This window comes from Vicugna pacos, chromosome 24, assembly GCF_048564905.1.
Source record: "Vicugna pacos chromosome 24, VicPac4, whole genome shotgun sequence".
In the NCBI taxonomy this organism is placed as follows: domain Eukaryota; kingdom Metazoa; phylum Chordata; class Mammalia; order Artiodactyla; family Camelidae; genus Vicugna; species Vicugna pacos.
Genome location: NC_133010.1, coordinates 18,498,081 through 18,513,567, shown reverse-complemented (window position 1 = coordinate 18,513,567; position 15,487 = coordinate 18,498,081). Strand labels below are relative to the sequence as shown.

Genomic DNA, 15,487 nt, shown 5'->3' with positions numbered 1-15,487 from the left:
CTGCACTGGCAGAATCTGTCTGATGTAACTACTTGGGAACTCTGGAACCTACTGAAGATTTGCAACTACCAGAGAAGACTTGGAAGATAAATTGCCATTAATTTACATCAGTTTCAGCTCTTAGCAGGGTAGAAGCTCCCATCTTCCACCCCACAGCCACCTGGCAGACACCTGTACCTGTGTTCCTGGTGCAGCCTGCTGGAGCCAGGGTCAGCAAAAAGGACCCTTTCCTCCAAATACTGGGAAGCTGGGCTCTGATCACTGTTTGCTGCTTCTGATCACAGAAGTGCAAAGAAGTGGGCAGCCACTGCTGTTGCACCTGGCCTCCTTGATGCAAGCCTCTCCAATGGGCTGGACCACTAGGGGATTTAAAGGGCCAGCACTCTTTTTTGTTCCCCTATTCATTTTTCTATTTTCCCCTTAATTTTCCTGTGTTAAAGACTAGGACATTCACAAACAACTGCATATAGGGGGAGAATCTACAATGTGACTGCTCATGCTCACCAAAAGGCTCAAAAAAGACATGAGAAGGCCTTAAGTTTACACCCATGCTGGCCCTCAGCAGAGAGACAGTCTACAATCAAAAAATAAAACTAAAAATTAGCAAATCCTGGAGAAGAGTGAGAATCTGATTTCTAGAGTTACTACTTCAGATTCAAATGTCCAATTTTCAGTGACAACAACAAAAAAAAAAATCACAAGGCTTACAAAGAGACAGGGAAAACAGGGGCCATTCAATGGAAAAATTAATCAGCAGAAACTGTCCCTGAAAAATGGATGGCAGATGTACCAATGGCTTTAAAACAACTGTCTTAACAATGCTCAGAGAACTAGATACAGACAAAATCAAGAAAATGTATAAACAAAACAAAAATAAAGAGACAGAAAGCCTAAGATGAAAAATAAGTTTTGCAGCTGAAAAGTACAACTAAAATAGAAAATTCACTTGAGGGTTTCAAATGCAGATTTAAGCAGGCAGAAAATTCAGTGAACTTGAAGACAGGACAATGGAAATTATCAAGTCTGAGAACAATCTCTTCAGCAAGTGCCATTGGGAAAGCTGGACAGCTGCATATAAATCAATCAAGTTAGAACTCTCATACCATTCATAAAAATTAACTCAGAATGGCCTAAAGACTTAAATATCACACATGACACCATAAAACTCCTAGAAGAGAACACAGGCAAAACATTCTCTGATATAAATCGTAGCAGTTCTTCCCTAGGTCAGTCTCCCGGGGCACTAGAAATAAAAGCAAAAATAGACAAATGAGAAAGAATTAAACTTACAAGCTTCTGCACAGCAAAGGAAACCATAAATAAAAGGAAAAGACAACCTACGGACAGGGAGAAAATACTGGCCAACAATGCAACCAACAAGTGCTTAATTTCCAGAATATACAAACAGCTCATACAATTCAATAACGAAAAAACAAACAACCCCATACAAAAATGGGCAGATCTAAATAGACATTTCTCCAAAGAGGACATATGGGTGGCCAACAGGCACATGAATAGATGCTCAACATTGCTAATTATTAGAGAAATGCAAATCAAAACTACACTGAGGTATTGCCCCACAGCAGTCAGAATGGCTATCATTAAAAAGTCTAGCAATAACAAATGCTGGAGAAGGTGTGGAGAAAAGGGAACCCTCCTACACTGCTGGTGGGAATGTAATCTGGTGCAGCCACTTTGGAGAACAATACGGAGGTTCTTTAAAAAAACTAAAAAAGAGTTGCCATATGATTCAGCAATCCCACTCCTGGAAATATATCCAGATAAAACTCAAGTTTGAAAAGATACATGCACCCCAGTGTTCATAGCAGCACTATTTACAACAGCCAAGACACAGAAGCAACCTAAATGTCCATCAACAGATGAATGGATAAAGATGTGGTGTACGTGTATACTACTTAGCCATAAAAATAAAGAATGAAATAATGCTATTTGCAGCAACATAGATGGACCTAGAGATTATCACAGTAAGTCAGGAAGAAAAAGACATATACCATATTATATCACTTATATGTTGTGGAATCTAAAATATGATACAAATGAACTTATTTACAGAATAGAAACAGACACATAGACCCCACAGACTTAGAAAACAAACCTATGGTTACCAAAGAGAAAGGGGGTGGGAGAGGAATAAATTAGGAGTTTGGGCTTAGCAGATACAAATGACTATACATAAAATGGATAAACTACAAGGTCCTACTGTATAGCACAGGGAACTATATTCAACATACTGTAATAAATCATAATGGAAAAGGATACAAAGAAGCATATATGTGTGTATAACCGAATCACTCTGCTGTACACTAGAAACTAACAAAACATTGTAAATCAACTATACTTCAATAAAAAAATTTAAATTTTTAAAAAAACAGTCCATAAAATAGGTAAGAAACTGGGGGAAAAAAGACCTAAAAACAATCACATAATTTTGCAACTTAAGAAATTAGAAAAAGAATAAATTAAACCCAAAGCTAGCAGAATGAAGAAACTACAAGCATACATCACTTTATTGTACTTTATTGCACTTTGCAGATGCTATATTTTCCACAAATTGAAAGTCTGTGGCAAATCTGTGCTGAGCATGTCTATTGCTCCATTTTTCCAACAGCATTATTTTTCAATTAAGGTATGTACATTTTTATAGACATAATTTTATTCCACACTTAATAGACCACAGTATAATATAATCATAACTTGTACATGCACTGTGAAACCAAAAGATTCATGTGACTTGTTTTATTGTGATATTCACTTTATTGTGGTGGTCTGGATCCAAACCTGCAGTATCTCTGAGGTATTCCCATAATAAGGACCAAGGCAGAGATAAAACAGAATAGAAAAACAATAGAGAAAAATTAATGAAACCAAAATCTGGTTCTTTAAAAAGATCGACCAAATTGACAAACCTTTAGCTAAATTAAGAAAAAAAGGGAGAAGACTCAAATTACCAAAATCAGAAATGAAAGCAGGGACGTTACTATCAATTCTATAGAATAAAAAGCATTATAAGAGTACTGTGAACTATGCACAAAATTGAATAACCTAAATAAAATGAACTAAATAAAATATTCCTAGAAACAAGAAACTTACCCAGATTAAATCATGAAAAAATAGAGAATCTGAAAAGAACCGTAACAGGTAAAGAGATTGAATTAAAAATCAAAAATCTCCCAAAAGAGAATCTCCCTGGACTTGACTGCTTCACTAGAGAATTCTATCCAACAATTAAAGAAGACTTTATACTAACCCTTCTCAAATTTTTCCAAAATTGAAGAGAACACTTTGCAACTCATTCCATGAGGCCAGCATTACTCTGACACCAAAGCCAGAAAAGGACACAAGAAAACTACAGACCGATATCTCTTATGAACACTGATGCAAAAATTCTCAACAAAATACTAGCAAACCAATTTTAGCAGCATATTAAAAAGGAATATACATCACGACCAATAAGATTTATTCCTAGAATACATGGATGGTTCAACATACGAAAGTTCATCAACGTAATACACCACAATGGAATGAAGGGGGAAAAAACACACATGATCTTCCCAACTGATACAGAAAAAGTATATGACAAAATTCAACAACCTTTCATGATAAAAACACTCAAAAAACAAGGATAGAGTTTATTTTTCAACATAATAAAAGCCATATATGAAAAACCCACGGCAAACATTTTCAACAGTGAAAAATTAGAGCTTTCCCTCTATGACGAGGAACAAGGGAAGAATGCTCGCTTTTACCAGTTTTATTCAACAGTATACTGGAACTTCTAGTTAAAGGAATTAGGCAAGAAAAAAAAAAAGGCATCCAAATTTTAAGGGAAGAAGTAAAATAATCTGTTTGCAAATGCTATGATTGTATAAGTATACAACTCTAAAGAAGCCATTAAAAAAAAGCTGTTAAAAATAACAAATGTAGTCAGGAAAGATTCCATAAAGTATGAGGATAAAAAGTAAACACAAAAATCAGTTGCATTTCCATACACTAACAATAAACAATTTGGAAAGGAAATCACAAAAACAATTCCATTTAAAATAGTGTCCAAAAGAATAAAATACTTGAGTTAACTTTATCAGTGAGGTAAAGGAGTTGTACATTGTAATCTCAAATACTGCAAAAGAAATGAAATGAGACATAAACACACATCCCATATTCATGGACTGGAAGATTTAACATTGTTAAAATGTCAATTCTACCCAAAGAGATCTACCGACTCATTGTAATCCCTACCAAAATCCCAATGCTGTGTTTTTCAGAAATAGAAAAACTCATTCTAAAATTCATATGGAATCTTAAAGGGCCACAAACAATCTTTAAAACAGCCAAAAGTCAAATGTAACTGTAAAAGGGAAGAACAAATCTGACTCTATATTGGATCTGTTTCTTTTACTTTGTATTCTACTGCTTTTGGTACAAGTTAATCACTAAAGGGATGTTGCCTGTAGCTTAAAGTACACATAATGGCCCATCTCGGGGAAACCTACCTCCCATGCAGTGAGGGTAAGCAAAAATATCTTTGTTTAGCTCGCCGGAAACAACCTGACCAGGCCTAGCTGTGAAAGGCTGCAGGAAAGAAATTAACACACCCCCTTCAGAGTCTGACCAGAACCAGGAAATACTGCAGTAACGTATCGCCTTTTTCACTCACCTCCTCCTCTTTGTTCTATTAAAGAAACTAGCATCCAAATCCAGGCAAGATGGTTCTTTGAGACGCTAGTCCACCATCTTCTTGGTCTGCTGGCTTTCCAAATAAAGTTGCTATACCTTGCCCCAATAATTCGTCTCTTGATTTATTGACCTGTTGTGTGGCGAGCAGTATAAGCTTGGACTCGTAACATAATTTCTAGTCAGCCCTCTATCCCAGATTCAACCAACCATGGATCATGCAGTATTGTAGTATTTACTACTTTTTTTTTTAAATCCACGTATAAGTGACCCCATGCAGTTCAAACCCATGTTGTTCAAGGGTCAAGGTACTGTATGATTTCACTTGTATGAGGCACTTAAGAGTACTCAGACTCACAGAGAAAGTAGAACAGTAGTTGCCAGGGGCTTGGGGGAGAGGGGCATGGGGAGTTACTGTTTATTGGCCATAAAGTTTCAGTTTTACAAGAAGAAAAGGGTTATGAAGATGGATGGTGGTGATGGCTGCACAACGCTGTGTTTAATACCACTGAGCTGTACACTTCAGCCGTGTGCCTGGCTTGCATCTCATCCATACTTGGATTGTCTGGGCTTTGTGCTAATCACATTCCTGCATGTCCTTGTCTTGCTGCCCGATCAGCTGAGTGTACTCATGCCCTCCTCACAAGCATTCAGCTTCCACCTATCCCTGAGAACTAGAGGTGGGCTTCTGTGAGCTCAGAAGCAGAACAGGAAGAGCAGTCTGCTCCCCAAAAAACTCCTCCCAGCCAGGGAAGGGCCCAGAACCTGGCTCCTTCAGAGCCCCGTCAGACAACCAGCTCTGGTCCCAGCACGCACTCAGGGCCCCTTGAAAGGGCTCTTCTAGACTCTCAGGGAAGCCAAACTCAGACCAACCCAGAGAGTGATATTCAGACTTTCAGTGCAAATTTTCCTGGAAAACTTCTTCTAACAGTGACCATAATGTCCTTTCTTCACACAGTTTGTTAAGCGGTGTTTATTCTAATTCACCTCTGCATTCATTTATGTGTGCATACTTACTCAAGTAATAAAACACTTGACTACTCATCTTAAAAGTTTACCAATACTTAAATTTATTGTAGCCCTATCATAAAGCAAAAAAGTTAAACAATGTCCATTGACAAAGGTTTATTCATATAATTGAATACTATGAAACCATTAAAAAGGTTATAAAAGAATTTCTAAAACTATGGAATTGCAATGTATTGTTAAGTCCGATGGTTCCAAAATAACAGTCTCTATGTTTTATACATTCATAGATAACAATCTCTATATGTTTTATATATTCATGGAGAAAGAGTAGAAAATACACTAGGATGGTAACAGTGGTTACTCCTTGCAGTGAAATTATGGTTTTAAATGTTTCTTGATGGCTGTATTTTCTAAATTCCCTATAACATAAAGGCATTTCTCTAATGTTATTGTAGATGAAAAATCTTCTTGTCATATTAAATGGACATTTTATCACAGGTGATTTTACATACATATTTTTAGCCAGACAAGTGCATTATACAAAGAGTGACAGTCTACTTTTGCTGGCATAACACAAAAAACTTTCACTTAATATCCTTTCCCTGCTTTTTAAGAATGAATCAAAGAACGTTTGAGGCAACTTTCTCCAGAACATACTAGCAGTTGTTTAATATTACCTTGGGTTCTCATCACATTAGGTTTACAGAAAAAAATTGTGTGTTTTTTTTTTCTCAGTTTTTCCATTTTTATGTAGTAAATATGGAAGGGAGTATAAAATAAATCTATTATCTACTCTATCAGTCCATTGTAATTATCATATTAACCACAACAGTTGCTTGTAAGTGCTGGGATCGGGATTTACGATTTATTACAAGGTTTGCTGAGCACCTACCAAGGACGAGGACTGCTCCAGGCACTGGAGGTCCACTGACAGACAGTACAGTCCCCGCCCTCCAGACACAGGGCAAACATGCAAACGATCACACCAACATGTGCCAAGTATAGTAATCCAGAAGGGAAGTGGCTGTGTAGAGGAGAAAGGGAATGATTAGCTCTTTACCTGCATCAGTTATGGAAGGAATCCCAGAGACAGTGAGATGTAAGCTGGGACATGAATGAGGAGACCACCAAGACCAGCAGGATGAAGGTTTCCAATCCGGATGAACAACTGTTAGACCAGAAACAATCTCCGGTGACGATCCGGTTCCATCTTCATAGTGGTGAGTTGGCGATTCCTGTGGGAAATGGAGGGAGATATGCCCAGTAAGCGATTAGCTAACATGAGCCAGAGCAAAGGAAAGCAGCTCTAGGCTCGAATTAAAATGGTGGGAGTTATCAGTCCATCGGTGGTCAATAAAATCACAGGGGTAAAGAAGACCCCTCACTGGGAGAAGACCAGCACTGAAGGGGAAGGAGGCCAGTGACTATGATTCAGCATGAAAGATCTAGGTGCGGATACGGGGACAGGAGAGGGTGGCAGCCCTGAAACCAAGAGAGGCGAATGTTTCAAGGGGGTTGGATAGGTGTGAAATGTCAAAGGAAGGGCAGGGACGAGGCCTGAAAATGCCGACTCGTTTGGCAAGTAGGAGGCCACTGGTGACCTCAAGACGATGCTCAATAGAAATGACAGAGGCAAAAAAATAGATGTGGGTAAGTTGAAGGGGTTCATGGTGGGGAATGCAGCAGATCCCTTTAAAGTAACTTTGTTTCCAAGGGCCGTCATGGCTTCAGTTTTAGGATATGAGATACAGGGGCATGTTCATAGGCTGTGGGGCAAAAACCAGGAAAGGAAAAGATAGAAATACAGGAGAAAGGAGGAATGAGGGATGAAAAGGATCCTAGAAGAGTCTGACATAGGTCGATGGAAAGCCCAAGGGAAGGATTAGCCTTAGAGAGAGGAACCACCACACTAAGACCAGGGACAGGCCAGATGGGGGTTGATGGGCTGGCAGGGGGCTGGGGAGAACTCCTGTCTGATGCCAATGTCCTAAGAGAAATAGATGTGTAGGTACCCTAACAGGAGAGAACCCTTACTATGAGATGGGGGGGGCGGGGGCGGGTAACAGAGGTAAATAGAATTCAATTTGTTTTAAAGTTAAGAAAGGAACAAGGCCAATTAAATTGAGACAGAAAAATAAAACTGTCGTTGCTCTATGCCTAAATCTCTTATGTATTCGTTTCAACACAGGCGTCTGCTTGATTAAAAAAAATATACTTAAAGCAATTCATTCTCTCCTTTCCAAAGCAATTTAACACCATAGCCATCAAAACTAGCTAGTCTATCCACAGGCTTAGCAGACTTTAAAAGGTTTGCAGACTATAACACTTGGGACTTACTCAAATAAGCAAGACCCTGAGGATAAATTCAAAAATGCAAACAGGCATTTTCAACACTTTTCCTTTATAAACTTCTACTTTAGAAAGGCATGTTGGGGTGAGGAGAGGACTGACACCTTTCCTTACCTCCGTTTGGAAACAAATTTATAAAACCATGTATATGTTTAAAACTTATTTCCCTAAACCAATTATTTTGTAACTGTTGAGAGCAGAAAAGTAAAAACACAATTTTACAGCAAATTTCCTAGTGGCTCTAACAACCAGTCCAAATAGCACAACTCCAAAAATACCTGTAATTTAAACTTCTTAAAAAGATAGTGGTACTAATCAGACCAGCAAAATAAAGTGATCTATATGTTCTTTTAGCTATGCGACAAAGAAACTAAGAAATGTTCCAAACCAAGGCATAAAAACATTCATTGTGTATTTTTTCTACATACGAGAACGATTATAACTCAAAGCCCACCGCTGTCTGCAGACGTGAATATTCAGAACTTGACACGTCAATAATACCTAAAACCTTATTCCTCAGGTGGGCACTTAGGAAGCCAGCACGGGCTAGGAAGGGGTCCAATGTGACTGCCACAGAAGCTGCAGGTCCCCCATCACCACTGCAGCCAGTATCTCCTTCCCTAGCTCTACTATCACACCAGGAGATTAATCAGTACACACTTAATTGAAGATCAACCGCATTCCAGGCATTGTTTTAAACTCTGATGCAGAAATCTCTGATGAATAAAACCAGGCCTTACATTAAGAGAATTCATGTTATAGGGGAGTCAAGTGTACAAATTACTATCCACATTTCTCAAGAGGTCTGACTTGCCATCTCCAACCTCAACTAGATCCCCCTTCATAAACCTTCATGGTCCCTTATTTTTGCCACAAATGTCAGTCTGCAGGTGCTCATGAGGTCATTTGACTCTCCCTATGCTACACTGTAAACTCGAGTGGAAAAAGGATCCCATGTCTATTACATTCCCCACTATATCCCTACTGACCAGCAAGGTGCCTAGAACACAGCAGGCAAATATTAATTAAATGGACAGATGAATGTGGACTTAGTTCTTTGAGAACAAAACATTCAAGTCTCCCTATAGCAAGACCTAAAAGCAATGCATTCATTATGACTATTTAGCGACCAAGAAAATGAAGTTTTCTTACATGTCATAGGAAATTAAAATCATACGAAAAGAGAGATGTTTTAAAAATATACACTCCAAGATTATACAAGATTATCCCTACTTCTTTGACATATCTCTAAATCTTAAATTTATGTGATCAACTGTTAACTTTAGAAAAAACACAAAAGTTAAAGAATCCAAATTCAAATGTTGAACAGATTTTACAGAAACATTCTTTAGAATCATGAGTGCTTATTTCAGAAAAGCATGTTCTCTTGGATACTTAAGCCAAAGAAAGACAAACAACCCCTTAATGCATCTTATGAGAGTGGACTGGAGCCACACCCTGTTTTTAAGATTAATGAGATTTTACAAACAAGAGCATGTTTTCAAAGAAATAACTAAGACAAAAACACTGAGCTTCAATAACTAGGAGACTAGTGACCATTTGGCATTATGTTTCCTTTCCTTCAAAGCCCACTGGGGAAGCTAAGCTTCCAATTCTAAATTATTCAGTGGAAAGCAAATTTATATTTTGTTGTTGTTTAAACACTGTCAATTACCTGATTAAGCTAGTCCTCATCCTTGTTAGGCCATGCCACTGAATCCCCATTCACTATAGTGGGTAAATTCTGTGGCCCGAACAACTGTTGAAATCTTGGCAGAGATCCTAAAATTTGTAGCTTAGAGGGCAATCATAACTTGTTAAATTTGGTCAGAGGTCTACTATTTGATCATTTGAACTGCTACTTTTCTTTACTATTCCAGCTTAATTTCTACAGAATCCAAGTAGAACATTCCTAGAGAAACCAAAGATAGTAAAGTTCCACAATCAGAGCTAATTCACCTGAGTACCAGAAACTCAAAATATTAAATGACGTGTCCTTCAACAGTTCTTAAAGGTATTTGAAAAGTTAAAATCCAAAGAAATCCAGGCTAACTTTATCCAATCATAATCTAACAACATTTAACTGGACATTATAAACATCAGGGAAGTATGGTGGTTCCTCAAAAACTTAAACACAGAATTACCATATGATGTAGCGATTCCACTTCTGAGCCTACATACCCCCAAAAATTGAAAGAAGGGACTCAAACAGATATTTGCACACCCATGTTCACAGGAGCATTCTTCACAACAGCCAAGAGGTGGAAGCAGCCCAAGTGTCCACTGGCAGATGAACAGATAAGCAACTTGTGTATGTGTGTGTGGGTGTGTGTGTGGGTGGGTGTGTGTGTGTGGGTGTATATATATATATATATGATGGAATATTATTCAGCCTTTAAAAGGAGTGAAATTCTGAAACGATGATGCTAAGTGAAATAAGCCAGACACAAAAGGACAAATATTATGACTCTTCTTATACGAGATACTTGGCATTGACAAATTCATGCAGACAGAAAGTAAAATGGTGGTTACTGGAAGCTGGGAGAAGAGAAAATGGGAAGTTAGTGTTTAAAGGGTAGAGAGTTTCAGTTTGGGATGATGAGAAAGTTCTAGAGATGGAAAGTGGTGATGGCTGCACAACAATATGAATTATACTTAATGCCACTGAACAGTATACTCAAAAATGGTTAAAAAGGTAATTTTATGTTATATGTATCTTACCATAATTTTTAAAAATTAGCAAGCATCTGTAATATGGCTGTAACAATTGCCAAATAGCTTTTGTATGATTAACAAAGCCAAAGGAAGCCTAATTATTCAAAAAATCATTATGACTACATGTTGTGATCACTTTAAATTCTCAGATACTGATTTTACACTTGATATTACATTATTAAAATAATATTTGAGATACACTGTATACTAGGAATTTGCATACTGAGAAAAATTAAATATTTATAAATACTTTCATTTTACAAACTAAGTCTTTACAACAAAAATCTGTAGTGTGCTTAGCACTGAATTCCAAAGTAGTCAGCTGCTTAATGATGTGTTTCTTTTAATACGGTATTCTTTTTAATATAGGGAAAATATTAAAAATTAAAGTAACTATTTAAAAACATGGCAATAGAAGTAAAATGATTTTTGCTATCGGTGTTTCCTAGCAAGCAATCAGTAAGTTAGTTCTTTTATATGATCATCTATTCCTAGGTATGTAGATATACCCATTCGTATACTGGCATATATAAATATGCATATATAAAACTATGACAGCTGTGATAACATAAACAATTAAATGCATTTTTGTTTTAGAAATTCAACGTTGGTAGACAGAGTCTTACTAATCTAACACTGATTTTAGAGATGAAGAAACTGAAGAGCACGAAGGTAAAGTTATTTGCCAAGTGTACGGCTTTACTAGCCATAACCAGAACCTAGAATTTCTAATCGGGGGTAGCATATTATTATATATTAACGCTATGTATTTCATAAAACTCAAATCAGCCTCTAAAATGAACAGCCACTGATTCTAGTTATTGTTCACGTGTGAGCACCGAGGAAGCTCATTCTGAATCATAGCTTAACCCCCTCATTTTAAGAAGCTTTATGCTAACGGAAATGAGATCCAAAACATGGCAATCTAAAGATGACAGCAAATTATAAAGTCTATTTTAGGAAGCACTTGCCTCTTTCTCTTAAAGATATGAAATTAAATTTAAAATCACTTAATTTTTTATTCAGTGAAACTTTCTTTCTTGATAAGACTCTGTGCCCTGATAAACAGCATCTTTTTTTTTTTTGCAGAAGAAATGGGAAAGAACTGACTATAATTGTAGTATGTCAAACTACAGTGTGTAAGCCATTGAAATTAACATAAAATGTTTATACCAAATTATTCACTTTATATTTGACCTATTTACATTACCTTCTCTTATTCACATTATGTACTCACACTACCTTGGACGTCACACAGATAAAAGAACAATCCTACTTGCTGGCTTTTTATTTATTATTTTACCTTTATTCAGTTGAAATGTTGATGTTTATGAAAGCTGGTGAAAATTAAATAAGCTTCCTAGCCTTATCTTTTACATTGTTTAAACCTTAAGTTGCAATACATTTTATATGCTTCAGCAACCAAGAACTAACCTTCAGATGCACCCCGACTTGAATATGAACTTCATAGATTCTAAAAGCTACTGTTTCAAAACAGGCTTGACCCATAGAAGCAAAGAGCAGAGAAGTCCACAAATTAGATACAGTTTTGGATAATAAAAAATACTCACCAACAAGGAGGTTGACTGTTACCTTCTAAAGATAAAATTCCTTGAATTTTAGACAAATTGTATTTAAATGTTTCCATGTTTCCCACTCTGATTATTTCATATCTGAAATTATCTTCCAAACTTAATGAAACTCATATGTACTAACACTGACCAGTTACCCACCATATGGCCATAAGTTTCTCTTTAAAGGAAAACTTTAAACAACAAAGTAAAAACATGTGGTTACTTTCCAGTGTCACATGATAGGAAACTACAGTTAAAGACCGCTTTCACTGTATACTACAGTAATTTCCTACTTGCTGACTGATGAATACTAGCGAGTGACCTAGTATATCCTTTTACTTTAAGCATTAAAAGTATTTCTTATACTTGTCCACCTTATTAGTGGAGGAGGTTAGGCAAGTGAGAAAAAAAAATTCAACATTTCTAGGGATCAAGAACATCCTACAAGATACTTATCTGACATTATGATCATCAATATATTCTGTAGAGAACACAAGACAGTATATTTTCTGACACCTCATTAATGAATTCTGGTGAGACTGATAATAAGCTAGTGCTTACACTAACACCTGTCCTCTTCCTAAGGAATGGAAAGAATTTACAAGTCAGTAACGTTCTAGGGGGAGGGTATAGCTCAAGTGGTAGAGTCCATGCTTAGTATGCACTAGGTCCTCGGTTCAATCCCCAGTACTCCCTCTAAAAATAAATAAATAAACCTAATTGCTTTCCCCCCAAATAAATAAGTAAATAAGTCAATAAAGTTCTGATTACCACCAGACTTGGCTTGAGTAACTGACAAGGTTGAGCCACTTCAAAGTTTCTCACAAGCCCTTGCTCTCTCCTCCACATGTTATTAGTTAAGCTGATTTCCACTTTCTACTGACTACTTTTCTCAGTGAATACAAAATAATGTACAAAAGCTCAGCTCCTAGTAACAGCACTAGGTAAGAAATTGCAAGTTTCAAGTTTGAAATATGATGATTAAATATATGGATGTACCTGTAAATAAAGCCACAAGAAGAAAAATTTTAATTTGTTAAATAGACATTGAGTCATGTTATCACTCAAAAGAAATTGGCTGCATTCTTCTACCTAGTTGTTTCAAAACACACATCATTTCCCTTTGCTTTGGGGGAGGAGTGGGAGAGCAAGGTTTTACAGAAATCACACCTAGCTGCTCTGAGTTACAGGTGTAAGTGCTGCACGAACAATACCTGCAAGGCTGAGCAGCCCCCGAGACAAGGATCAGCCAGCTCCTGCAAATTTCTGCTGATGAGCAAGGCGATATTTAGCAAGCGTCATCTGATAAACAGACCCTGGCAAAACCCTACACTGAGACACAGCTGTGACAGATAACTGCTGCAGGTTGAATACATTTAACTGCTATTTTGCATATCAGTTGCTCAATGCTGGCAGAGTTGCTCTCTGCCTGGGAGAAAAGAAAAAGATAAAATTTAAAAAGGAACGTTACTGACAGTCTTCTCCCCTCTCCCCACCTAATCCTCCCAATTTGTAGACCAAGCCCCTGGTTTAGAACTAGGGGATGAAAGAGGGTGGATTTTGTAACTATTCCGTAATTAATACAGAGATCTTTGCAATTTCTACTGGGGGATTCAGAAATTATACCTACCAAACTGGCTGCAAAAAATTCTTTGCATCAGGGTCAGAACGCAAACATTGCTAAACCATCAAAAGAAATTAACAAAGTATTTTCCAAACGTTGAGTAAAGAGGTGAGGATACTCCTAACTCTATACCAAAATACATCAACTACAATACTAAGGCTGAGCTTTTCAAGGAAAACACACCCCTGATTATGAAGCGGTTTTGATTATATGTTATCAACTATTCACAAAACTTGCAACATTCAAGCAGCCTAGTGTGTTAACTTAATATCACAATGTCAACAGTTCAACTTCGCAATACAAGCTACATAAAGCAAAAACGTTCACAACTGAAAACTAATAATATTAAGTAAATCAGGCTAACCCCTTTCAACGTCTGCTTATTACCAGGGCCACCGGGTAAACGAATACTTATTTCTATTGTGCAGCTGCAATCTTTCAGTTTCCGAATCCCTCTGATAATCTTTCATGCTAGTCGAACTGACCACGCGGTACACTGTGAGAATGGTCACATGAACAGCTCGTGACTTCCCCGGTGAATCAATCCTCCTTACGTTCTTAGGAAAAAGTTGGGATGCCCACAAACAAGTACCGAGAAAGCACGCAGCTGATGACTTGGTAGGGAATGCATGTGGCACCAGGACGAAGTCGTAGCACCCAAAATGGAAATGCAACAAATGCCAACATCTTGCTACTAGTAACAACTTTCTTGCAACGCTGGAGCCGCCAGCTACTTCGGGGAAGCGGAGCTCCGGCTCCGAGCCCGGCCATCACCCTGACAATCCTCGGAAACGCGCACGCACCCCCAACCAGGCGCGGACAGACCTCCCCTAGCAGCCGGCAGCGGGGAGCCTGCTCACACGGGAACCGGCCTAGGAAGCCGACCTATGCGGTCACCCGGGCTCCCAGAGCTCCCGGGGCGGGGGCCACGACCGCAGGCTCCCAGTCTGCCCGCCTCACGCCCAGGAAGCGGCCGTCACCTGGCTCGCACTCCCGGAAGACTCGCAGCCCCGCGGAACGTCGGCCTCCACGGTCCCGCCGCCGGGAGCCCGGCGGAGCGGGAGGAAGTCGCGCACCGCTCCGTGAGGTGGCACCGCCCCTCGGCGCGGCCGGCCCCAGCAGCGCGCGCGCGCGCCGGGCGTTGTTTGCTCCAGGCCCGTGCGGCACGTGACCGGCCGGCGCGGGGGCCTCGTGGCGCGCGCTCCGCCCCCGGCCCCGTACGCCCCGCCCCAGCACGCTCCAGTCCCGCCCGGACCACCGAGGACGGTTCCAGGCTTTGCCAATCGCTCCTCCCACCATGCCCCTACCCAAAGAAGGGTGGATCCTACTTCGAGGACACCTGGGAGCTGTGGCAGGCAGAGGAATCCCCCAGGCCGAAGCAAATATGAATACTGGGTTAATGCTCTAGAAATTTGTTATTAAACCAATACATCACCCAGCTGCCCAGATTATTTTCTGCTTTGGCTGCGACTTCACCCATGGGAACTTAATTGGCAGTGTAAATTAGCTGCACCCCTTTCTGTTTTCACAGGTCAAAGGATGGTCTTTAAATGCTATACAGGTG

The 15,487-nt window shown here is 38.9% G+C and overlaps 1 protein-coding gene across 2 annotated transcripts in view; it reads right to left on the bottom strand.

The window, feature by feature from the left end:
• OSBPL1A (oxysterol binding protein like 1A) overlaps positions 1–15,487 on the bottom strand; it is a 156,778-nt gene that overhangs the window by 139,498 nt on the left and 1,793 nt on the right. The window contains exons 1-2 of one of the 2 annotated variants that reach the window (XM_072949091.1): positions 14,904–15,037; positions 6,722–6,896 (exon numbers count right to left, since the gene is read on the bottom strand). Coding sequence is in view for 1 of the 2 variants with exons in the window: in XM_072949090.1 (XP_072805191.1) it covers positions 6,722–6,896 (175 nt within the window). In the remaining variant the exon portion in view is untranslated. Of the gene's footprint in view, positions 1–6,721; positions 6,897–14,903; positions 15,038–15,487 lie in introns of those variants that run through there. The other variant, XM_072949090.1, reaches the window with a different exon arrangement.